At 43.3% G+C, this 26,667-nt stretch overlaps 1 protein-coding gene across 1 annotated transcript; it reads right to left on the bottom strand.

Annotated features, from left to right (window-relative positions):
• Window positions 1-1,273: 1,273 nt before the first annotated feature.
• Window positions 1,274-16,641, bottom strand: si:ch211-146m13.3 (junctophilin-3). Its single transcript, XM_031323676.2, has 5 exons — window positions 16,200-16,641; window positions 10,028-10,808; window positions 6,954-7,078; window positions 2,978-4,227; window positions 1,274-2,142 (listed from the first exon to the last, which is right to left on the bottom strand). The coding sequence occupies exons 1-5, from the start codon at window positions 16,579-16,581 to the stop codon at window positions 2,062-2,064; spliced, it is 2,619 nt and encodes an 872-aa protein (XP_031179536.1). The 5' UTR covers window positions 16,582-16,641; the 3' UTR covers window positions 1,274-2,061.
• Between the last annotated feature and the right edge of the window lie 10,026 nt (window positions 16,642-26,667).

Below are 26,667 nucleotides of genomic sequence, written 5' to 3'. Positions count from 1 at the left end.
CTTGGTTTTAGGATTAGGGTTAGAATTAGGTTATGGTTAGGGTGAGGGTAAGGGTTAAGGTTAGGCATTTAGTTGTGATGGTTAAGGTTAGGGTAAGGGGCTAGGGAATGCATTATGTCAATGACGGGTCCCCACAAAGATAGTTAAATAAACGTTTGTGTGTGTGTGTGTATGTAGGGTTTTCCACCCAAACCCAATGAATGGAAAATCAGTGCGAGCTAACTACTAACTAACTGACTTTTCTAAGATCTATTGATGGTAGTTGGTCCCCAGTGGACTTCTTTAGCAAGTTCTGTCTTTAGTCTTTTTGAGTGTTATTTATTTATTATCTGCTCTAGCTTTTCCAATGTTTTAAAAACCGATATGGTGATAATAACGGTCCAAAATGATGTGAAATTGTTGCTGTTTTTCAATTGAAAAACAACAAATTTTCTCGAGGGAGGACCCCTAAACCGCCAAATATGTTCATTAGTTGCAAAGATTAAATGATTAGTTGTCAACTATTAAATTAATCGCCAACTATTTTGATAATCGAATAATCGGTTTGAGTCTTTTTTCTTATAAAAAAAGGTAAAAATTCTCTGATGTCAGCTTGTTAAATATGAATATTTTCTAGTTTCTTCTCTCCTCTGTGACAGTAAACTGAATATCTTTGAGTTGTGGACAAAACAAGACATTTGACATCCTCAGTGCAAATTTGGGTTTTGCTTGTTTTATGCTGGTGTGTGTGTGTGTGTGTGTGTGTGTGTGTGTGTGTGTGTGTGTGTGTGTGTGTGTGTGTGTGTGTGTTGGGTGGGAAGGGGAGGGGAGGAGGAGGGGGTCACCTTTCTTAATGTTGAAGGTTTTTCGTCTCCTCATAGCCTGGGTGTTTTATTATCTCTGGTCGGGTTTTTTTTTAAATAAATTTGAGACGGAAAATGAATAAATACGAGGCACTCAGCATTCTCTCTGTCTTGCAAATTGCAAAAAAGTAACAAACTTGAATAATAATGACACATACACATATATAGTAGAATTAGTGGTTATAACTTAACAGTCTCAAGGCTGTACAAAGGGGCAAGGCCAAACCCTCCCCAGTATGTCAGCAGTTATGTGTGTATGTGTTGGGTTTTTTTTGCGTGCGAATGTGTTTCACTTAATAAATTCAGGAAGTTCCTCGAGGCTTTTTAGACTCATGGGTCTTGGAGTGTGTTGTTGGTCGCTGATGAATCTGATTCGGTCAGATTCTGTGATTTCGACTGGACACGTGAGCTGGCGTGGCGGCTGATTTCGTTCCAAAAAAATCTCTGGAAGTGACAACCAGGGGATGGAGAGCGTACAAATGGGGACAGGACAGTGATGTTAAAGGGATATAAAATGCACTTTTTAAAACCCCCACACAGCCTCATGCAATGGTTGTGTGTGTAGTTTCGTAGTGGAAAAAAAAGAAAAGAATAATGACGGAGCCCTTTAAAATGGATCTACTGTTGCAGCATAGTTCTGTATGTAGCGCATAGTGCGAATAGGTGGGTTATAGAGATATGTGGATGGCGGGGACAACAGGGGGGAAAGGGTTAAAAGGCAAAAAGGGTAATTGTCTGTGGGGTTTTAGGACGGAGTGTGTGTCATGATCTTGGTTTGCATGTTTCTCACGATAACCAGGAAACAACGGTTGCTATATTTTTGTCTTAAGTGATGGAAAAATGGGCAAAACTGCCTGTGCCATCTCCAGTCCATTGAACATTAACCGATGGACACCCATGCACGTGTGTCCCGATACACCACGCTAGTTTAAAGCTGCACTCTGTTTTTAAAAATTTTTTTTTTTTTTACTTTCTTACTTTCTTTTCTATGGTTTGCAAGCTCAAAATAAGCATTTGAAAAGGAAACGGTGCTTTCAGAGAAAACTGAAACGGGCTTCAACAGAGGTGAAAAGACCAGAAGCAACAATAGAAAGGCTCTGCTGTGTCCGTCACTCGAGCTGCGGGCTCCAGTCGAGTTGGCAGAATGTCCGTCTCAGTAAGTAATAATATAATATACCGTAGTTATCAATAAGTCTTAGTAGATCATACCTGTATAAGCTTAAATAAAGAAGTGAATGAAAAGAATGGCTACTCCAATATTGAGTAAAATGACCATAACCACCAGGATAGAGCTGGAGCCCTAAAAGACAGAAGAAAAAGAAGAAATTAGTTCAGTTAATGCACAAATTCTCCAATTCAAACTCAACTGAAGGCTGGGAAATAGAAAACAGACAAAGACTCTACCGTTGCAAATTGATTAAAACCATATTAAAAGAAATGGAAATTAAAAAAAAAGTGATCAATTATTGGTTGTAATAAATCCTTAATCCTTTCTTAATAAGCAACGTTTAATCTACACGCAAACACAGAGACGTAAAGACGATTCCTTTGATGATTATTGGTGATTCAATTGTTACAATTATCTAGAGCTGCAACGATTAATCGATTAGTTGTCAACTATTAAATAAATCGGCAACTATTTTGATAATCGATTAATCGGTTTAGGTCATTCTTTATGAAAATAAAAAGTAAAACTTCTCTGATGTCAGCTTGTTAAATGTGAATATGTTCTAGTTTCTTCTCTCCTCTGTGACAGGAAACTGAATATCTTTGAGTTGTGGACAAAACAAGACATTTGAGGACGTCATCTTGGGCTTTGGGAAACACTGATCCACATTTTTCAAAATTTTCTGACATTTTAACAAACAAGTAATTGATTAATCGGGAAAATAATTGACGGATTAACCAACTATGAAAACAACCGTTTGTTGCATCCCTAGCAAAGAATATAAGTTGTGGAAGTATCCAACTTTTGGCATTAAGGTGAATTTGCGTATTTCCAAGTACTCCTTTAATGATTATTCATGATTCAATTGTTATATTTAACCTTCCGCAATTAAAGGGATTGTGAAAATGTGGATCCGTACTAAACAATCAGACAGACAGACAGACAGACAGTAACTGTGATGTCTCACTGAGTTTGATTTGAGAATGAGATGCTCTCCTTCCTGCTCCAGAGTGATGGGCTGAGACTTGAGGGGTGGGGAGAGGGTGAGGTCCCTGTGCAGCGGCCACTCCTCCAGCTCTGCCCCCACATTCAGGTTGTCCAGCATCTGTACAGAGTCCATGGATCCCTCTCTGACCGGCCGAAGGCCTCGGGATCGCAGCCGGTTGTTTTTGGGGGCCGGGGACTCCGGGCCCAGCCCCCGAGACGTCTGCGAGTCCGGACACTGAAGCCTCATATCAACCGTATAGTCATTCATCCTCTCCTCGTCCTGCTCCGTGAGGCGCGAGTGGGCAGGGCTCCACCTAAGGGTGCTTTCAGCCGTCCAGCCCCCGCCGGTGACGGCGTCTAGCCTTTGGTCGATTACAGCATGCTCGTTTAGCTTGTGGTTGGAGGGGTTGTGCTGCTTTGGATGGTGGTTGGAGTAGACATGCTCTCGAGGGTTGTAACTAGAAGAGACGTGGTCCTTTGAATTGTGATTGGAGGGGATATAATCTTGGGACTTGTGATTGGAAGAAGCATGCTCAGAAGTCTTGTGATTGGACATGTTATGTTCCAAGGCCTTGTGATTGGATAAAATGTGCACCTGCGGCTTGTAGTTGGAAGAGGCGTGCTCGCAGGCCTTGTGATTGGTGGAAGAATGATCCCATGTCTTATGATTGGAGGACGAGTACTCCCTCGACTTGTGATTGGAAGAGGCTTGCTTGGAGGGCTTTTGGTTGGACGAGGAGTGCTCCCACGTTCTGTAGGAGGAGGCGTGCTCCCGGGACTTGTGATTGGACGAGGATTTCTCCCGCGGTTTGTGGTTGGACAAAGGGGCTTGCTCGTGGCCGTTCACTTGGCCCTCCGTCTCCTCCAGAAGGGAGGGTGTGGTGGAGCGGCTGCTGCCTCCGCGGTCCGGATACATGTCATCAGTCCAATTGTTAGCCCCTCCCCTCGGCAGATCCATGCCCCGCCCCTCCACCAGCACCTGGATCTCGGCCCCGCCCTGATCGTCCACGGCGCTCTGGCGCATGAAGCAAGCATTTCTGGGGCGATGGCCGTGTTTGGGCGGGCTGTGGGGGGTCGAGGTGGGAACGCTCAGCACGGGGCTGAGATCAGGTGTTATCACAGGCGGCGTGGTGTCCGGCGTGCACAGCTCCGGACTGTCTGTTCCTGTCGAGATCACCTCGTGGTCTTTGTCCTTGGCGTCCTGGTGCTTGGGCCTCTGACATTCAAGCCCTACAAAAACAGTTGGAGAATAACAGCAGTGAAGTGATTTGGCACCAATCCACAGCGAGTCCATCAGACCTACACTGTGTGTGTGTGTGTGTGTGTGTGTGTGTGTGTCAGTGTTATTAGCATGCAGGGTAACAAAAAGAGAGAAAAGCTGCATACAAACTGGACCTGGCAGTCACTGTTGGGAGAGGATTAACTGAGTGAATACACTTGATTTAGTTTGAATTCTCAGAGGTTTTAATGCTCTGTTTCTGGATCAAAATATGTACGTAAACACTTTAATCCACATGTCTGATATATTTTTTAAATAGATCTTTAAAGGATCAGGTACTTATAAATGTTTTAATGTAGATTTTAAATGAAGATAATGAAGGTGACTCCATCATTTCCACAATTTGCTGCCTTTTTTATTTAGTCACGACTTATGACTAATTGTTACATCCCTCTGGGGTGGGGGGGATTTGGCAATAAAACCTAAAGGGAATTAAAAAAGCCAAAAGAAAAAGTAACACTGTATATTTTGAGAATCATATTTCTAAATGTAAGTGAAACAAAAAGCATTGTAATTGCATAAAGCATAAATTACTTTTGTATAGGAAAGAGTTTTACTATCATTCACTTCTTCATTTTCACATATGTGACTAAACTGTAAAATAAACTATAGTGGTGGATACATTTAAACCTGCACTAATCAATATTTTTATGTTTGTTCCGTAAAGTAAAAAAAAAAAAACTTGTTTACTTGTAAAACGGTCGCAGTCTGGTTATGTTTAGGCACAAAAACGACTTACTTATGTTTAGAAAAAGATTGTGGTTTGGGTTTAAATTAGGGCTGTCAGCATTAACGGGTTAATCACGATGCGATTAAGGGCCGAGCATAACGCATTAATTTTTTTTAATCGCATGCCGGCATTTATTAATTTATTTTACACTTCACTCGGCTTTGCGTCGTGCCTAACAGGCTACTATTTTGACCCTTTGCAGCACCGTTACTTATCATCAAGCTGCCATACTTCCTCGTAACACATCCTCCTACTGCAGGCTGCAGCATGATGGAGAAACGCAGCAGCAATAACTCTGAATGGAGCTTTTTATTTTCCAAAACTCCCAGACGGCTCGTAGACAAGTCGAAAGCCATATGCACATTGTGTAAAGCCGAATTAAAATATCACCGAAGCATGTCAAGCTTGAGCTACCACCTACGGAGCTAAGCATAGTAGTACAGTTAACGTGATGCTACCCGCTAGCATGCTACCCACTCAGGCAAAGCACTATTTTGGAGAGGGCTACTTGCCGACCAGCTGCAAGGTGCTGCAAATACTGTCTCATTAACCGGTGATCACTGGACGTCAGTGAGTAATCAACATTATTTAGGAGTTACTAAACACTATATTGACTCTAGTAAGGATAGGGATTTTTAGTTTTTTAGTTAGGTACTTGGAGGAATTGTGCAAATAAATAATTACAAATCTTAAAATCAAGTTCATAAAGTCACTTTCTTTGCATTCATTTGATTCCCAATCAAGATACACTGGTAAGAATGGCTTTCAATTGTTAATATGTACTTAAAAACTGTTCTGAAATGCAAAATAATAGAATTTTAATCATGTGATAAAATATGCGATTAATCGCGATTAACTATAGAAATTCAGCGATTAATCGCGATTAAAAAGAATTAATCGACAGCCCTAGTTTAAATCAGACGTTACTTCACTTCCGGTTACACACGTGACGCAGAATGTGACGTGGCTCTGTTTGTGCTCTAAAAGTTAAAAACAAAAACCTTGCTGTTTACTTTTAATTTCAAACGTTACACAAACCCCGGTCTCCTGGGTGAAAGTCCTGTGTTTGTTTGACACATCCACCCCCCACAACCTTCCGCTCTTAAGGCCGTTTTATGGTTCTGCGGCGGCTCCACGCAGAGCTTTCTCCGTAGCCTACGTAAGTGGCCTGATGTTTATACTTGTGCGTTGGTGTGTGCGTTGAGCCGGCATGTGTGTGTGTGTGGGGAGTGAGCGAGGGAGAAGTGAGAGAGTGATGGCGATTAGCTTCGGAGCGAGTAGCGACTCTAGAGTCATAGTGAGAGAAACAAAGTGTCTCCCCTGTTCTTTCTGACCACGGTGGGATATCAGGAGCAGGAAAAGTTAACCCTCTCCTTGATTTCATGTTGTTTATGGAGAAGGAGAACCAGGAAATGAGTCGGAGGAAATGCAACGCTACCAAGCCACGGCCGAGAAACGTGTGTCGCCGTGACGTGTAGTTACATTTTTTGAGAGGTGCACGTCAGGCTACGGCGTAGTGTCCGGCGTAGACGCAGAGGGGTCTGCGGGGGTACACCGTTGATTCTACGCAGAAGCATAAATCAGCCTTTACACTTCGTCCCCTTACTTTTTGCTTTGCTCCCGTCATAATTATTATGGCCGCTAGAGGGCGCCAACACTATAAAACTAAATATGAGTCGTAATTGCTGCTCGAACAAACAACTTATGTGGCCGTTTTTCAGGAGAGAACAGTCTCTAAATAATGTCCATTAAATACAAACAAATCTGTCTGCTTACACAGTGATAAGACAGTGTTTACAATAAAACAAAGACTCCGTTAAATGTTAATGTAATTCTGCATCGTAAACATATAAATAAAATAATGGAGATAAGTCACAGCAGGAGGTGAAAGCTGTGAATTTACTGGACCTAAAATTGGACACACTTGTGTGTTTGTTGTCCACTCACCGTTGCCGTAGATGTGAAAGGAGGGAGAGAGCTCTTTGGCAGCGATCCGGGCCAGTCGACATTCCTCCATGGCCTTCTGCGCCACGCCTTCAGCTGCCTCCGCCTTCCCGCGAGCGTGGCTCATCCTGAACAGCACAGGGGGAAATACTGCAGTCACACAGGATAAACAACAAGTCCTCCAAAACCATACGATGATAAGGGCCCTTTGTTCCTAACCTCTAATACACGTGTCAAACTTAAGGCCCGCATGCCAAATCCGGCCCCTCTCTAATTTTGATCCGGTACTAATATCAATTTAGGTTCACAATAAATATTGGCCCGCCTAGTTGTGCGCCTAACCAAAAAGACAGGAAACTGTTTTTCAAACTGCAAAAACTCAAAGCAGAATTTGGCAGATTTGCTGATTTTGAAACTGTGAGTCTGCATATTCAGGATGTGAAACAGGTTGTTGTAAGTCGGGTAGCCTGCTTTTAAAAAATGTATTCATTGCTGTGCTTGATTTGCTAATTTCTATGATGGCTAAGGGACTTTTTTCCTGACTTTTGTAGGGCTTTATGCAGAGCAAATTGTATGTGAGAAGAGTATATGAGACATGCAACAATACAGTCAAAAAGACTTTACTTTTACGATTAAATAGAAGCATGTCAATAAACTCAACATGGCTGGCCCTGGATGTGATTCTCATTTTCAATGTGGCCCTTAGTGAAGATGAGTTTGACACTCCTTCTCTAATACCACCTACAGGAGTAAAATAGCGCCCCCTAGTGGTGGCGGAAATACCACGTCCTATCTAAACTGAAAAATGTCGGTAGCGGTTTTCAAGATTAAAGATTCAAGATCCTTTATTAATACCACAACGGGGAAATTCACATTGTTGCAGTGGTGGAATGTTACTAAGTACATTTACTCCAGAACTGTACTTCAGTACAAATTTGAGGTACTTGTACTTTACTTCTTTTCATGCCACTTTCTACTTCTACTCCGCTACATTTCAGAGAGAAATATTGTACTTTTTACTTTTTATCTGACAGCTTTAGACATTACACATTAAGATTTTTGAACACAACACATGTAGTTTATAAAATCTGATGTTTTATTATAAATTAAACTACCCAACAATATAACGGCCTACAAGTCCAGCTGAGATGATTAGACCATTAAACACACAACTGGTTGGATACTTTCCAGTTTCCTAAATATGAGGATTTTTCTGCATTGAGTACTTTTACTTTTAATATTTAAAGTACATTTTCCTGATGATACTTACATACTTTTACTTAAATAACATTTTCACTGCAGGACTTTTACTTGTAACTTTACTGTGTATTTTTACAGTGTGGTGTTAGTACTTTTACTGAAGTAAAGGAGCTGAATACTTCCTCCACCACTGAGTACAAAAAGATAAACAAACAATAAAAAAATATAAGTTTGGTTTATATTTAGGCACAACATGACTTGGTTAAGTTTAAAGGTCCCATGGCATGAAAATTTCACTTTATGAGTTTTTTTAACATTAATATGAGTTCCCCCAGCCTGCCTATGGTCCCCCAGTGGCTAGAAATGGTGATAGGTGTAAACCGAGCCCTGGGTATCCTGCTCTGCCTTTGAGAAAAAGTAAGCTCAGATGGGCCGATCTGGAATCTTGCTCCTTATGAGGTCATAACAAGCTTGGTTACCTCCCCTTTCTCTGCTTTGCCCGCCCAGAGAATTTGACCCGCCCATGAGAGAGAGAGAGACATCATGGCTTTCAAACAAGAGAAGCATGGCAGTTGGTCAAGGCCACACCCCCACCCTCCACCTTCCCCTCTCCTCTTCAGTAGCTACAGACACAGAAATGGCACATCCTAATGAAAGCTCATTGTGGGACTGGCTCTAGTGGCTGTAATTCTGCATCAAGGCTGAATTTCGGGAAAGAGACTTCAGATACAGTATTAGGGGACCACTAAGGCCTATATAAAAGAGACTTCAGATACAGTATTAGGGGACCACTAAGGCCTATATAAAAGAGACTTCAGATACAGTATTAGGGGACCACTAAGGTCTATATAAGAGACTTCAGATACAGTATTAGGGGACCACTAAGGTCTATATAAAAGAGACTTCAGATACAGTATTAGGGGACCACTAAGGCCTATATAAAAGCATCCGAAGAGCACCATGTCATGGGACCTTTAAAAGATTGTGACATTCATGAAGTTAAATAAACTCGCTGTTTTATTATTTACTTTTAATGGGACATGAACCCCGGTCTCCTGTGTTTGCTTTATATATATATATATATATATATATATATATAATGTAACTGATTGTGTTAAATGGGCTTATGCATCGAAATCGTATTGTGGCAGACTTGATATCAGTAAATACTGTATCGTTGTCCTAAGAATCAATATAATATTGTATCATTATAAAACCTGTGATTTACACCCCTAGACAGGGAACATTTTACTGCACAACCAATACTTTTACTTTAAGTAGCCTTCATTAAGTAGCCTACATTTAGCTGATAATACTACTTTTGCAGGACTTTTACTTGGAGTATTTTTCACAGTATGTGTTAATACTTTTCCTCAAGTAAAGGATCTGAATACTTCTTCCACCGCTGCTGAAAAGTAAAAGCTATAGTGCGTAGTTTCTGTCGCCCCCGTGAGGAATTCTAAGTACTGACAACACTGTCGGTGCGTCCACATGATACAAGCCACCCCCCCTCCTCCACGCAGTTGCTAGTAGCCAAGGAGGACACGGAGGATTAAAAAAACATGATGGACCATGTTCTGAACACAGTCATACTGAGAGATACAGAGAGAGTTGTGTGGAGCTGATAGTCTTAATGAGCATTGTAGCAACTCATTTGGCAATGGCTTGAATGTAATGGACCTTCATTAATATCAAAAAGTTACGCACTAAAGCTTTAAGTACATTTAGCTGATAATACTTCAAATGTTTACTTAAGTAAAGTTTTTTGCAGGACTTTTCCTTGTAGTGGAGTATTTTTCACAGTGTGTATTAGTACTTTTCCTGAAGTAAAGGATCTGAATACGTCTTCCACCGCGGTTAAAATGTGAACCTGTTACCTTGACATGGCGATCTCTGCTTTCTGCTTGGAGATGTCTGCAGCCTTCTCCGCAGCTTCCACAGCTCGATCCACCTTCTCTCTGATCTTACTGGCCCTCAGTGGGATCAGGTTCTTGCGTTTTCCGCTCACCAACGTGTTCTGCTTGTACTTCCCCTCCTCCTTGGTGCCGTCAGGGAAGGTGGTGCATCCATACCCGTGCCTCTTGTTCCCCACCCATTCCCCTTCATAATGCAGGCCATCCGAGCGCCGGCTTATACCCCAGCCGGCCCTCTGGTCGCTCCGCCACTCGCCAGCGTACATTTCAGTGACGGTGGCGTCCACAGGGGCGCCCTGCTCACTCTCGCTGGCGTTGGAGTGGATGTCAGATGCAGCAGAGCTGACGGTGCTCATGCCGGCCTCGCTGCAGAAGGAGCTCTGCTTGCTGAGCTGACTGGCCAGCGAGCTTTTGGACTCGGAGCGCCGCAGCTTCAGGCCGCTCAGGATGGACTGCCGGAAGCGGCCTTTCCTCTTCCTTTGGCGCTCAGCTTCACTGGGAGCCGTAAGAGCGAACCCACCCCGCCCCACAGGGCTCCCAGCCAGCCCGGCCACCACTCCGTCCATGGGTGTGGTAACGGAGCCGTCCTCCAGCACAGCCGGAGGGCCGTGGCTGTGCTCGGAGCGGAGGGAGTTTATGGATGTTCGCAGAGGAAAGAGGATGACCGCCGCCATGCCGTACGGTACACTCTGCCGCACGCCATAGCCATGACGCATCCCGGCCAGCCACTGGCCTTGGTAAGTTCCTGAGAGACAAACAGAGACACAGACAGTCAGAGTTATGTCCTTGTTTTATGAGACTGTCCTCCCCATGAAAAACAACCCAATGAGTCATTTGTTCAAGCAGCAATTACGACTCATATTTACATTTCTAGTGGCGGTGCACTTTAGTGGCCACAGTAATTATGACAGGAGCAAAGCAGGAAGTAAGGTGACAAAGTATAAGGGATTACTCACACTTGGCCCAGTTAAAAAGTGGCCGAGCACATTTGACCCCAAAGTCCGGTTCATTTGACTAGTGTGATCCCTTCGTACGCTAAACCGTACCCTGGCACGGTTGAAAGATGTGGCCAGGGTACGGTTCGGTTGGACTCGGGCCCGGTAAGCATCAGTGGGATCGCTAAACGTGGCCGAGGACGGAACTAACGTATGCTGCGTAAGCAAGGCATACAAGAGGGCTGTGTGTCGTCGCGCACCGAACATCTCCAAATAAGCCACAAAGTGAGCATTACAGTAGTCTATATCTACGACGTTCCACTTCCTGGATTGCTCCGGTGCCGCCAGAAATTCCGCCGGATGTCACTCATTTCGGCCGGATGTCTGTCCCCTTCCTCTATCTTTGTGTTGGCGTTCTAACCTCCGGTGGATTTGTGAGGACTATGGTTAACTGCTCCTCAGATCTCTGCAGGGTAAATCCAGACAGCTAGCTAGACTATCTGTCCAATCTGAGTTTTCTGTTGCACGACTAAAACTACTTTTGAACGTACACACGTTCCACCAAAACAAGTTCCTTCCTGAGGCTATTTTGCAGCGGCACCGTGGCTCTGTTGGGTGGTTAGCTCCGCAAGACATTACAATGATGGACTCTGTGCTGTTCAAGAGCGCTTCACTTCTGGTTTTCTTCAAACCAAAAAGTCGCATTGTAATGACGTAAGCGTGCTCTGGCCCTGAGTATTTTATTGCTTTGTGATTGTTGGCCAGTGGGGGAGTGGGGACAATTGTGTTCGGGCACGGTTCTAGGCAACTAGGCCAAGTGTGAGTACGCCCTAATAAGTGTGCCAACTTTCCTTGTAAGGAGGTTGGTTGGGGTGGTGGACGGGTCAAACAAAAAGGACTTTCACCCAGACGGAAAGTTGTTTTTTACTTTATGGAACAAACGGAGCTATGTCACATTCTGCGTCATGTGCGTAACCTTCAGGAAGTGAAGTAACGTCTGATTTTAACCCAAAGTAGCTTTTGTGTCTAAACATAACCAAACTGCAACTGTTTTCACAATGTTGACATGTTTAAAACTGCGGCTGTTACGTTCTGTGGTTTAGATATGAGGTCGTATTTTCCTGCCACCTCTAGGGGGCGCTAATTTATTAAACGCACCTGTTGGTCATTTCAGAGGATAGGAATAAAACAACCTATGTCGCGGATGGTTTGGTTGACTTGTTGAACAATTCTCTGAGATTGTTACTATGAGCGTTTTATTTCATCACATTTTAGAATGTTCCAGAAAGGATTTGCTGTAAGTTGATTTTAACATTACAATAATCAAATATCTTTTCCTAAGAAAAGAGCCTCATTCGGCTTCTTGGTGGCTCTTTTTTCAAATTAAACTCAGGCAAGATGATTGATTGTGACAAAACGTGACTACAGTTTCTCAATGATAGATATTTCATGCTCTTTGCTTCAGCATGAGGTCACCGTGAGAGGCATCTCCTGCTGATTTGTAATGCTTCACATGTGGTTAAATGGCAGTGACATTACTGATGTTTACATCTGTTCTGTTGGTGGGAACTCACTCACCCACTCTCCTCCATCACACTGCGAACCAGAGACTATTTACAACAGAGACGCCCCAACTCAGAGTGACTTCCTGTGTCTGTCACATGGGGTTCTCCACCGCCACGCCCCTTTAGGAGACTAGCGGCAGGTCCTGAGTGAATTTATTCTAATGGGAGAAGCGGACGTGAACACAGATTATGAGCGATACTTCCCCTCATAGTCACAAAAGTAAATCTTGGACCCATTTTTCACAAGCCACATATCTCCAGAACATTCTGACACTAAAATGGCATTTTTCAGAAGGACACATCAGGAGAAATTGAACTTAGTTTGAGACCCGTTTCTGTCTCAGGACCGAACTCTCGCGAGATCTGGCAACACAGAGAAGCTAACGTCAAAAACAAGTTTGTGAACGCCGTGTCAAAACGAATGTTCGTAATGCTAAATATGTCTTTTAGCTGTGTAAATATCTAATATTAGCAAAAGAAAATATTAATAAATTATGCAAATATAACTTTTCATACATCCACATGACGTTCGCTACACTTTTAAATGAGGCCGCGCCCCTTTAGGAGACAGGAAGTGTTGAGCGTTTAATACCAAAGGTGCAGCGTGTAATGCGCTATCTTTAGTTATAGAGAATCTTTGTGCGAAATGACCGATACTACAGTCTCATCATTGTTTGTTTCATAGTGTGCTGTTATTCACACAATATTCAGACAAGTAGCTTACAACTCAGTTATATAATATTCAGTGAGCAGAAAACAATAATTAAGAGTTACATCTTTGGGAAATCATTTTGTTTAAATGGAAATAGTTTTTTAAATTTGCATTTTTGTTGACATTAAAGGTGCTGTAGGTAGGATTGTGAAGATCCAGGACTTAGCCAAAAAATTTGAACATCAGCAACTTCTAAGTCCCTCCCCCCCTTTCTGCTAAAGCCCAAAACGGTCTCCTAAGCCCCTCCCCCCACAAGGGAGAATGAATGCGTGTGCATGAGCAGTGATTGACACGCAGTTAGACACCCCCCCCCGGCCCTGATTGGTGCATCTGAACAGGGAGCGGTGGATTTTTGCAAATCTCACCCCAGGCTGTAGGTGGAGCCAGAGGAGCCGGATTTTTTTTTTAAATGACCAGCTTCATGTAGTTCTACTGGAACATAGGGTCAGTTTCAGCAAATATGACAGAAAGTTAGTTTTATAAGGCGTACCTACTGCATCTTTAAGTCTTGCATAATTTCCTGTTAGTTCAGAATAGTTAAACAGAGTACTTTTAACACTTTAATAACTGATGCTGTGTTGTGTAGTGTGGGACTGGAGCTGTCCATGGTGCTGAAACAAAACCCTAAAAGATACATGGAGGTTTACATTTTTCCAGGCTATAAACTGTATATAACTACTATGCTGTGTGGTATTGTGACACATCTGTTGTTAGGTGAATCCTGTGGATACTGACGAACCAAACTCAAGCCTCAAATTATTTATTTTTTTGCAGGTAATTCTTTGTATTTTCCTGTTGCCTTTGCATCTCATTTACCAACATTTATTTTCTTTTTTTAAAAGCTTTTTAATGCTCCACAAACTAAAAACATCGATCAGTCAGTGTCGATCGGGAGCTGTCCGCGGTGCTGAAACCAAAACTGGACTCTCTCGCGCTCGGCGGACCTTCGCTGTAGGTGCACAAAGCTTGAATGAATAAAATCTGTATAGTGAACAATTTAAAAAAAAAACATTACAAAGAGAGAATTACAAAAAGAATTAAAAAAAAATGAATACCAACAAAAAAAGTCAACCTAACACCCTCTGGACTCGTTCAAAAAGGGACAAGAAGAAGCCTAGGCTTGTCAAGTCCTACCTCCAGTCTTTACCAAAGACAAGTTCACAATCCAATAAAAATAAACAGACAATTTTAAAATACAACATAAATACTACTCCAAATTTACGTACTACTCTATCGAGCTTCTCAGAGAATAAAAGCACAAAAAGAACAAAAAAAGAACTTCATGTGGCTTATGATATGTTTTTATTATCATTTTTAATAAGCGGTGTGTGTGTGTGTGTGTGTGTGTGTGTGTGTGTGTGTGTGTGTGTGTGTGTAAAACAGCGTTTATTGGGTTGTGGAAAATGTGTCAGCTCGTGCGTGCTATATTCATCTGTCGGCGGTCTTCCACGTGATCGGAAGAGAGAAGCAGAGCAGTCGCGTGACGCAGTCTTTTTTTTTTTATGTTTTCCTCTCTTCACCATCTTTGTTTTATATTTTACAGTCTCGTGTTAAAACAGCAGGTGTGTGAGGATGTGAGCATTAGTGCACCTCCTGGTAAAAACAACCTCCACCTTCAATGCAGCAACGACACACGCGCACGCGCGCGCGCACACACACACACCCACCGTGTGTTCCTTCCACCTGCATCACTCATTGACCTGGCTTCCATCATCCGGGTCTCGCGCAGCATCGGTTATCAAACGGCCTAGATTTATACGCGAGACTGACGGAGGCCGAGAGCCAATCAGAGAGACAGAAGCACAGGCAAGTTCTGGTCTCTAGTGACACGCTGACCTGCTGTCTGCGCGTTACCATGGCGACAGAGGGTGTGATGCAGAGGGGAGAGGGGTGAAGTTGTGTTTTTATAAATCGCTCTAAACACAAGAAGTGACGAGACCTCAACATGGTTTAATGTATAATATTAGAAACACACAGCCTGACTTCTTATGATATTAGCAATAATAATAATCAGTGGTCAGTCGGCCAGAGGCAGCAGACCCCCTTATGTATTCATGTGGACGACATGGACAGATTATATGAGGCAGTGGTCTCCTGGATACCGACATGTCAGATGGCCCCCAACCCCTGCTACACCAGAGCAACACGCCCAGACTCAAAGAGACGTAGCTGTGTTGTTAATTAGTAGTCACTTTTTGTCTCTTTGTAGTCACTTTGCATCTCTCTGTAGTCATCCTGCTTGTCTCTTTGTAATCATCTTATGTCTCTCTGTAGTCATTTTGCATCTCTTTTAAGTCGTTTTGCATCTCTTGGTAGTCGTTTGTGTCTCTTTGTAGCAACTTTTAGTCTCTCTGTCGTCATTTTGTGTCTCTTTGTGGTTGTTTTGTGTCTCTTTCAGTTTAGTTCTGCAGGTGCAGTCGAACTCTCAGGTGCTTTTGGGTGAAAAACTGCAGATGAACTTTATGTACTTATATAATCCTGAATATTTAATTCATGCTGGAGATAAGTAGAGGCTGTCTGACTCCTTTTTTTAACGCTTCCTGCCACAGCAGATCCACACCGTCACTCTTCTGCACAGATACTAAATACTACAGCACACTGTATAAAATGTGGGCCCCCTGAACCCTCGGGTCCCCAGGCCTGGGCCCGGTAGGCCTGCTCAGGAATCCATCCATGCATGTGGATGTGACCTACATGTTATTTATGTAGCCGACATCGGAGATGTGTTACAGTGGGTTTTAGCAGCAGGCTAAGTAAGCGAGTCGCTCCACTTTCAGCCTGAAAATCCATCTGTGGAACAGGAGTAGTGATGTTTTATTCGGAGAAGTCCAACGGGACTAAATCTGATCTCTAAACTGGATATTGTGAGAAGATACGGGGGGGGCAAATTGGCTCTGACAGAAAATGAGTTTTAGAAGCCTTACCTCCATCGGAGTAGGTTTCAGTGCCGTATCCATCCTGCAGCCCGTTGCTCCACGTCCCCTCGTACCGGGCCCCGCTCGCCGTGCTCTCCAGCTGCCCGTAGCGACCTTTGAACCCCTGCGTCCACTCCCCTCTGTACTCCCAGCGGCCCTTGCTCTCCACTCCGATGCCATGCCGCTTGCCCTGTGCCCAGGTGCCCTGGTAGTTGTTCCCGCTGGGCCACGTGTACACGCCCAGGACCTCGAAGCCATGGCTCCAGGTGCCCGCGTACTCGCCCTGACCCTGGGGCCCCGTGCAGACCCCTCGTCCATGGGCCTTACCCTGCTCCCACCCCCCGCAGTACGACCCCCCGTCATCAAAGTCAAACCTGCCTCCAGTGGACATGCATGAAACAGGTTTAGGCAAATCCTTAGAATGTCAAGAAAAAGAAAAAACAAAGGCCTGGTTCACTCAGGAGGAGCAAAAAGGGAGGAGGCCTCGTTTGAATCCGGTAGCATGGAGGTGCAGGGCCTCGACTCTCCCTCTCCTGTTAGTTCAGGACCTAAAACACCAGCTCCTTGTTTTGAAAGCAACAGGACGCGGCCCGGAGAGCATCGCCTTCCGATGGAGAAGCAGTCTAAGCCTCAGCGACGGGTCTGGAGTGACGAACGCAGCAGCTGCTGTGCATGCTGCTTCCCATGGGCATGCAGGCTCAGAGTGCTTCTCATCCTCCGCCTCCTCCACTTCCTCCTCCACCTTCCTGCTCCGATCAGCCTCGCAGCCGGCCTGTCGCCTCAGTCGGTGCAGCGGGGCGCTCCAGACAAGCAAGGCCTAGGCTTTTTTCCAGCAGTCCCAGAGGCCCACAGAGTGGCGATGGCAGCAGCAGCAGCGACCGAGCTCAGCTCAATCAGACATTACAGCATCAACACATCCCTGCCGCACCAGCACACGGAGAGGGAGACAGGACGGGGATGCTGCTGCACTAGTACGCCATGAAAAAAAGAAAAGAAGTTGGAGCTCTATAGCATGGCCTGGAAACAAGGCTCAGAGACACACATCCAATAACCACACACAACCTCAGCCTGGCACACACACCTCGGCAGACATAACGGAGAGGGAATATCTCCCCTCTGCTCCGCTGTGATCTGAAGACAAGCCTGTCCTTGGAGATGAGGATGCGAAGGAGAAAAAATAAATTATTCCTCTCCCTTTCCCTTTGTCCTCTCCGTTTTCAGCGCTCGCCTAAAACCTGGATTCTTGTTGTATCCCAATTCCACCAAGTCATCTGTCCTCTCTTGTTTTTTTGGCCTCTCTCTCTCTCTCTCTCTCGCACTCTCTCTCTCTCTCTCTCTAAAATCTGCTCATTACAGGACTGTTCCACCCCAGCCAATACCCCTCCCCCACATACACTCACACACACACTCCTTCCCTCGGCTCTTAAAGAGATAGAGATGGAGGGATGGTGCGAATAGCTGCATGCGCGGAGAGCTGGCTCTCCTCTTTCCCTTTGGGGATACAGCCTGCTTCTCCTAATTATCCAGCCCCGTTTCACTCTCTCTTCTTCCTCCCAGACTGAGATCTGGTCAGTCAGCAGTCTGTTTTCCTGATAACCAGAGGTTTGCAAGCTCATTGATTGATATTTCTTACACTGTCGTCTCGTAGGAAAACCAATAGACCGTAGCTGTCACTTGAGTAAGCTTTATTACACCCAGACTGACTTTTGCACGCACAAATTGTTGTGAATAACGTTGCCGTCAGGTAAAAACCGTGTATGTCCAAAACTGTTGTTTTTCAGGAAGTGAAAACTAGCTGTAAAACCCACTAACAGACATAAAGGGTGACTGATAGCATTGGTTAATGAAAGAAAATTGAAAGGACAAAATATGGAGATGATATGTTACACTACATTCTGCAAAAACTCTGAAAAAAAGTCCTGTTTTAATTTGTATCATAAATTGTTGCACTGTTTTCCTTCCTGAAGATGTATCTGCGTGAACCTACCTTGAACCGATACTCCTTTCCTTATTTATCTTCTCTCACGTCATCAGAAATGTATGTATATATCCGTGTGTGTCTCATTAAACCTTCACAACATTGAGAACTGAACTCTGCTTTGTGTCGCGCAGAGGCCGAGCCAGTAGACGATCGGACACAAAACAATCGTGATCGGATGGTCTCCCATCTAGGGACGTAACGATGCGACGTGAATCGGGTTAAACATTAGGAGATTTGTTTTTTAAGGGGGATTTGTTTTAAAAACTTTGAATTTTTTCTATTCAGTTTTTGTTATTTAAGATAAAATACAATTTGTGAGCAAGTTAAATGAAAGACTGTCGGTTTTTTTGTCGATATTGCGCCAGAATAACAGTTAAATGACAAAATGTTCAGAAGAGCTCTGCAAAACACAGCTACTCCATTGCTCGCTCACTAGCCCCAGATAAAATATAATTTGAATGTTGCTTTTGATAAGAGGACACATCTATTTTTTTTTTTTTTAAGATTTTCTGGGGTATTTTAGGCCTTTTTTTATTATTATATAGGACAGCTGAAGATGTGAAAGCGGAGAGAGAGGGGGAAGGACATGCAGCAAAGGGCCGCAGGTTGGAGCCGAACCTGCGACCACTGCGACAAGGACCGAGCCTCTGTACATGGGGCGCACACTCTACCAGGTGAGCAATCCTGGCGCCCCACATCCATTGTTTTGCACAGTTTATAGAAATAAAGGCATATGTTTCAGTCATTTGTCTGCAGTTCATTCTGTTAAAAACAATCGTGGACTTAAAATCGTGAATCTTATCGCATCGTGGGTTGAGTGCATTATTACATTCCTAATCATAAATTGTTTCACCGTTTTCCTTCCTGACGATCTATGTGTGTGGACCTCCCTTGAACCAATCCCCCTTTCCTCCGCCGGGCCTCTGTCTTCTCTCACGTCATAGAGGTGAATTAGAAAGCCTAGACAGGGTGCGATTTGTGAAACAAGCAGAGAGGTACGGTGGCCGACAGGGGCAAATGCACTGCAACTTAATGAAACACACGCAAATAGACAAAACACAAGCAAATTAAGAAAACATCTTCATTAATTTGACAACACATGCGCAGCATTTAGCAAACGCGCTGCAAATACAGAAACGATGCAAAAAGAAAAACACACAATCCCCGAAAACACATGCAACAAAAAAAAAAACGCTGTATCCAGATTACACAACGGAAGTTCTGCAGACCTCTAGGGGGAGCAGCTAAGTGGCACAGCTTGATTTTTGACCCCATGGGGAGAGAGAGAGAGAGAGAGAGAGAGAGAGAGAGAGAGCCGGGGCACGTTCAATCTCAGAACGGTGTGCACCGTTGTGAAATGGTGTGCAACCGCTTTCAGATCATAGACTGTAAATATTAAGTCTATGTTTGAGATATGTTTTCTCTCGTTTGGTGGGTGTGTCTCTGGTTTACTGGCTCAGGTCACAGGTGAGACCCAATCAGCAGAGACGTGTCTGTAAACTTGTGGTAATAAAAAAGCAGAGCGCTCTCTCCCCGTGGGGTCCAAAATCCAGCTGCTCCCCCTAGAGGCCTGGAAAACTTCCGTTGTGTAATCTGGATGCAGCGTTTTTTTGGTTGCATTTGTTTTCGGGGATTGTGTGCTGTGTTTCTATATTTGCAGCGCGTTTATGTATTTGGTTGTGTTGTGTGTATTTGCAGCGCGTTTATGTATTTGGTTGTGTTGTATTTGCAGCACGTTTGCTAAATGCTACGCATGTGTTGTCAAATTAACAAAGTTGTTTTCTTAATTTGCTTGTGTTTTGTCTATTTGCGTGTGTTTCATTAAGTTGCAGGGCGTTTGCCCCTGTCGGCCACCGTGCTAGAATGAAATCCCCCTTCCAATAACATGGATATAGTGCCACTTGGCCAGCCATGCCAAAACACTTAAATATGCACAATTAAATATCAATATCCAATGGAAAATAATCTCAAAATGAAATAGCACAACGTGGTGTCAACATGAAACAATGCGCTTTCAAGCTGGAGAGGGAGTTCACTTGGTGGCGAAAACAAAATACTTTCACTCAGGAAACGCTTGTTCGTTCCTCTGGAATGTTTTAGTCCAAACCAAGGTATTTTTCCTAAACTTAAATAGTTGTTTTGGTGCCTGAACATAAAGTGATGGTTTGGAGTTATTTCAGCCTGGGTTCCTTTGCACCATGATCTCGAGCCAAACACCTCCCCCCCAGAAGCTTTTTTCCCTTGGTCGAACATTGGTCGAGTTAGCGCTATCAGCCGAATGGCTTAGTGCAGGCGCTAACGGAACCAAAGGTGTATCTCGTAAATTACACCACTAATAATGCCCAGAATGGTACCAAACTTCTCCAGTAGTACAAATAGGTTCTGTACTCATAAAACAAGACATTGGAAAGTTTGTAAATACACTAGGAGTTTATTTAAATAACACTTGCCTGATGGCTTTGGTCACGGCAGTAAGACGAGTGCTTAGGGACCGTCTACAAACTACAACACCGAAAAGAGATACAACAAAAATATTTATTAATTTAATGATTAAATAAGGTTGTCTCCAAACTTACCTCAATTATAACCTGTCTCCTGCTAGTTGTACTACAGCCCATTTAAAAAATAAGTTCAATTAATAAATATTTTTGTGCACAGTGTTACAGAGGACGAAAGACGCACCGGCACATCCAAACAATGTTTGACAAAACTCCTACTCAGAAAGCCATTATACAAAATTTCATTTCAGACATTTATTTAATATGTTAATCATATACATAACCTAACGACTTTGGTAAACTCATTTCAAGCACCGAAACAATTCAACAACACATCATAAGTTAAGGGTTGTTTTCAAAAGAGATTTGAGAACTGGACTGAGAAGCGAACATCAACGTTTCAGCTTTAGCGCCAAATTATCTCTTCACACATTGCTCTGAGACAGATTTGGGTCTCACTTTACAGAAAGCTGAGTTTGTTGTGAACATTTTGATATGAAACACATGGGAATTAGTTATATGCATGTAAATTTAAGAAGATGTGTGAAAATGCCCTTACACTTCAGATGGTTAAAAATACTTCTATTTTAGGTATATTATATATCGTCTATAGGTGAAGTAGCATTGATCACTTTGAGGAGGGGGATACATTTTGTCTAGCCTGGCTCTGCCCTCCTACGTACTTACACTCAATTTTCATATTCCTTCAGTACGTTGTCTGGGTTTGCGGTATATTTTTGGGTTTTCTCCGGTCAATTTTTTACCGGTCCAATCAGCGAACAGAGGGAGTGGCTGAGAACGATGACATTGAGGTTGTGCACTAGTTTGAGTTGTAGTTCTGTGATGGCGGCGGAGAAAGATGCGAGCGAAGCCATTCGGTCCGTTGTGGCAACGCTGCCGAATATCCAGAAGTTAAAGCCTGAGCAAGAACAGTCTTTGCTGAGTTGTGTTGGTGGCCGTGATGTTGTGGCCCTCCTCCCCACGGGGTTCGGGAACAGTTTGATTTTCCAGCTCGCTCCGTTAGTGGTGAAGGAGTTGGCTAAGGCGAACGCTAGCAATGCTAAGCCGACGTCATGACCAAACGTTAGCGATTGGTAATGGCAGATCCAGAGTGGCTCTGGGCAGATCCAATAGTTTTAAATTCAACAGACTACCCGCCTTCAAGGAAGTTAACACTTGTCAATAGAGAGTGGCCAGACTCTCTGGACAAATGAAATGTACTAGAGTCTGGTAGGACCAGGCTACATTTTGTCCCCACTGGGGATAAAAATAATTCAGCAGAGATATGTAGACCAGAAAGGGGGAATCCCATGCATCTCTACCCCGGCAAATCGCACCCTGAGTGTAAATATTTGTGTGTCTCAATAAACCTTTAGAACATTGTGAACTGAATGCTGCTTCGTGTCGCTGTGTCCTCAGAGCTCGTATCTGCTTTCAGAATCAACTCCCAGAGGACAGTAGGCCTGGATATAGTCGGGGATTTCCCGAATCGATTTGATTCCAATTTGCAAGGTTCTGATTGGATTACTTTTTGATTCACTATCAATTAGGTTAGGGACATTTCAGTTACTAAACCAACTTTGCTTGGATGTAAAAGAGATTCTCAGAGAACTTCTGCTGTAAATTGTACAAGCAAGAAGCAACCTGTCAAATGTTTTTTATAATGCCCCAAAAAGGGGGTCAACTCACCACATCCATGGTGAAAAGGCACATATTAAAAGATCAATTCTGGGGCTTTATTAAATCTATATCAGATCCCTCAAACAAATATAGATTTAGTTGGAAAACCGATTATTTTAACCCAGCCCAGAGGTCAAGCCAGTAGATCAGGGGTCTCTAACCTTTCTTCATCCAAGGGCTACTTTAAAATAACGATAGTGGCCATGAGCTACGTGCATGGCCATAACTTACATTTATTTACATAACACACATAAGCTGAATGACTACTACTGGCTACTGGCTACTGTTTGCTGAAATTGCAATACCCAAAGCTTATGAAAAATCTTAACTTCACGTCAAGGTTCACGACTATTTTACACTTCTTTAGCCCACAAAGTTATAGCTATATCACTGAAAATATTCCCATCAGGATCCAAGAAAAAATTACCACTTTACACATCTATGGCCCACCATGTTAGCTACCTCACTTTTAATGTCGTGGTCATTTTGTGTCTCAGTTTGTCAGCCTATTGGTGAGCTACTGGAAACCTGCTCGCGAGCTACCGGTAGCTCGAGAGCTACTTGTTGGAGACCCCTGCAGTAGATGGTATGAACCATAAAACAATCACAATCGTGATCGGATTGTTTCATAAACACAAATACATTCCTAACGTCTGATATAGGAGCTTCATCACAGTATCACAGTCTGACAGCCAAACACAGTCGTCTTCACTGGCCGAGCGGCCCCATGGTAAATTGGTTTCTAATCAATAACTAGAGCATGATGGTATTGGAAATCTATCCGTCATTGAGCACACCATCTGCTGGATCGTATGACCAGAAAATAGTGTCAAAGACGGACTGACCCCGGCTGTGTCAGGGTGAACTGGTTAAACTGGTTCAAATCTGCTGATTCTTTATAGTTTTGTAAAGCAAACATTTCCTCAATGAATGTCAAAGTCCGACCTCTTTTAAACAGGTGAGTTGCGTCCGGTGAACATAATTAGAACAAATCAAGCATAAATCTGATTACAAGGAAAAGTTAAAGTGCTCATATTATGCTCATTTTCAGGTTCATAATAGTATTTAGAGGTTGTATCAGAATAGGTTTACATGGTTTAATTTTCAAAAAACACCATATTTTTGTTGTACTACACATTGCTGCAGCTCCTCTTTTCACCCTGTGTGTTGAGCTCTCTGTTTTAGCTACAGAGTGAGACATCTCACTTCTGTTCCATCTTTGTTGGGAGTTGCACATGCTCAGTAGCTAGGTAAGGACTACTAGCCAGTCAGGAGCAGAGTATGAGGGCGTACCCTGACAGTAGCTAGGTAAGGACTACTAGCCAGTCAGGAGCAGAGTATGAGGGCGTGCCCTGACAGTAGCTAGGTAAGGACTACTAGCCAGTCAGGAGCAGAGTATGAGGGCGTGCCCTGACAGTAACTAGGTAAGGACTACTAGCCAGTCAGAAGCAGAGTATGTGGGCGTGCCATGCTAGCAGCTAGGTGAGCATTATAACGTGTGTTCCAAAGTGACCACGTTTGTCTCTGAAGTAAAGGCTGGACTACAATAGAGCTGTTTGGAGCAGTTTGTGAACAGTGTTTTCTGTTGGAGATGGTAAGTCCCTTTGGGGTGGACTCTGGGCTTTTTCACTTTGTAAACGTGCACAAAAAAGATATATAACACAATAAAGGAAAGGGAAAAGCCAAAAAGCATAATATGAGCACTTTAAGTTAGAGATATGTATTGGGGCTGTCAAAATTATCACAATAATGAGAACGCCAACTCCTTTTAACGCCGCTGATCTTTTGACGCTCGATTAACACGTGCGTCTGAGATTTGGGCCTCGGGTAGTCTCGCATTGCCAGACCTTCCTCCACAGAGCTGCGGAGGAGGGTCTGGCTAGTCCACACAGCATTCTGGGATGGGAGAAAAACATGCTCTGGTTTATTGGCATTTCTTTAAACCAATCACAATCGTCTTGGGCAGCGCTAAGCGCCAGACGGAGTAACGGTGCCTCTGCAAAATAGCCTCGGGACGGAACTTGTTTCGATGGAACACGTGCACGTTAGATAGTCTAGCTAGCTAGCTTTTGTTAAGCTAATGTGTTAACATTGTCTCATGTAGCTACATGCTAACGGCAGTAAAAGATGTAATCTTGGCTGCCAATGTTGTTAAATAATAAATCTCCCCAATTCCAGGTCCCATTACTCCTGAAACATTTCCGGTTGTGTAGTATTTGGTTTAGAAGCCTTTATTGGTGATTTTTCACGGTAAATAATTCCTGCTTTATTTTATTAAGGCCCTATTTCAACGATCTAAGTGCACGGCGTGTGTACGAATCCACTTTTGCTAGTTTAAAAAGGGTCCGTGCGCCAGGCACGCAGTTCAAAATGGTTGTACTTAGTGTCTTAATTAATCATAGGTGTGTTTTGGGCGTGACATGCAATAAACCAATCAGAGTGTCATCTCCCATTCCCTTTAAAAGCCAGGCGCATTTGTACCTTGGCACATTGCTATTATGATGGAGGATTTTCTAAGCAGGTAGGAGAGAAGAAACTGATCTGTTTGTGTGTGAAGTGAAAGCGCGCAAGCAGATCATATCATAATACTATTTTACATTGTAATATTTTTCTGCATGTGTGTGCTGCTGCGCTTCCCTGTGTGTGTGTAACAAGCATAGTGTGCGCGCGCTGTGCACGAGCCTAGGCGCATTTTACTAATGTGCTGTTAAAATAACATTGAAATGCTGCGTTATTGACTTTAGACCAGGTTTTTGTTGGTCAATGGCGCGATCACTTTCCGCTGCCTCAGAAAGATCGACCTCATTAGAAATCCTTTCCATAATGTAGTCATACAAGCTGGACAATTGTCCTATTAACTTACATTGTATCTTGTTTTGCCGCTACTGACTGCAGTGATCTAGCTTAATACTGGACCAATGTCAAAGATTGTTGTTCCCATCAGTCACTTAGGAAAACCATAGGAAAATAGGGTCCAGGTTGTAAAAAACAGTAGTTACCCTTTAAACATTCTGGGATAGAGCCATCACAGGAGCTCATTAAGTATGAGACGGTGAGCAGCAGGTCTGTCATGGTATCGACTTTCAAAATATCAATATGTTCGTCTTGCTTCTTCTAACAGCAGATCGTTTAGAGCTGAAACAGTTAGTCAATAAATGGATTAGTCGAGCGACAGAAAGTTAATCTTATTGAAACTACAGCTTTAAAATGTAAATTTGTGCTGGTGTGCTTTGTTTTTTTATGATAGTAAAATAAATATTTTTGGATTTTGGATTACAAGTGGATTAAAACAGGAAATAAAAGCAATTCTCTGTGGGCATTTCCCCCAAATTTAAGATTTTTTTTTTTTAAAACCAAATGCTTGATCGATCTTAAAGAATATTTATTACACAGGACAGCTGAAGATGTGAAAGAGAGAGAGAGAGGGGGAATGACATGCAGCAAAGGGCTGCAGGACGGAATTGAACCCGCGGCCACTGCGGCAAGGACCGAACCTTTACACATGAGGCACACGCTCAACCAAGTGAGCTACTGAGGTGCAATAGAGCCAGTATACTGTATGTTCCCATGTAAATGGGTGAATTAACCAAACCAGAGTGGTGATTGTTGGAACAGTGGAAAGACCAACCAAGACCAAGTGTGTTTTATGATGATAAAATTACTGTTTATTTAAATGGAGTCTGGTGGGTTTGGTGATGGCAGTTTTGGAGCTCTTTCGTGTAAAAGACCAAACAAAAAAATCCTATTTCTGTAGGGATCCTTTCCATAATGTTGTCAGACATTTAGAATAATAATCTGAGCCTGTCAGTGGTAAAACAGCACTTTTAGTGGATGATAATTGAAGGTGTGCAACTGCTCATTAATGTTACATCGCAGCTTGTATCTTGCTTAAAGCTATAGTGTGTAGTTTCTGTCTCCCCCATGAGGAATTCTAAGTAATGACAACAAGTTTCACAGTTGCTAGTAGCCAAGGTGGACACGGAGGATTAAAAGAGTTTCTGCGCACAAAAGTCGCCGTATGACACAATCTTCTGAACATAGTCATACTGAGAAATACAGAGAGAGTTGTGTGTAGTCTTAATTAGCTTTGTAGCAACTCATTTGGCAATGGTTTGAATGTAACGGACGTCCATTAATATAAAAAAGTTACGCACTAAAGCTTTAATACTGGAGCAATTCCAAAAATTGTTGCTCCCATCAGTCACTTAAGACACAAACAGGTTGTTTTTTGACAATGCCACGCAGACGCAGACATGCTGCTTACCCTGTTCGTAGACGTAGGAGGACTCGCAGGTCCTCCCAATGTCTCACAGAAATC

The sequence above is a fragment of the Sander lucioperca genome, chromosome 3 (assembly GCF_008315115.2).
Source record: "Sander lucioperca isolate FBNREF2018 chromosome 3, SLUC_FBN_1.2, whole genome shotgun sequence".
NCBI classification, from domain to species: Eukaryota; Metazoa; Chordata; class Actinopteri; order Perciformes; family Percidae; genus Sander; species Sander lucioperca.
Note: the sequence above shows the minus strand (reverse complement) of the source record. Positions and strands in the feature narration are given on the sequence as shown.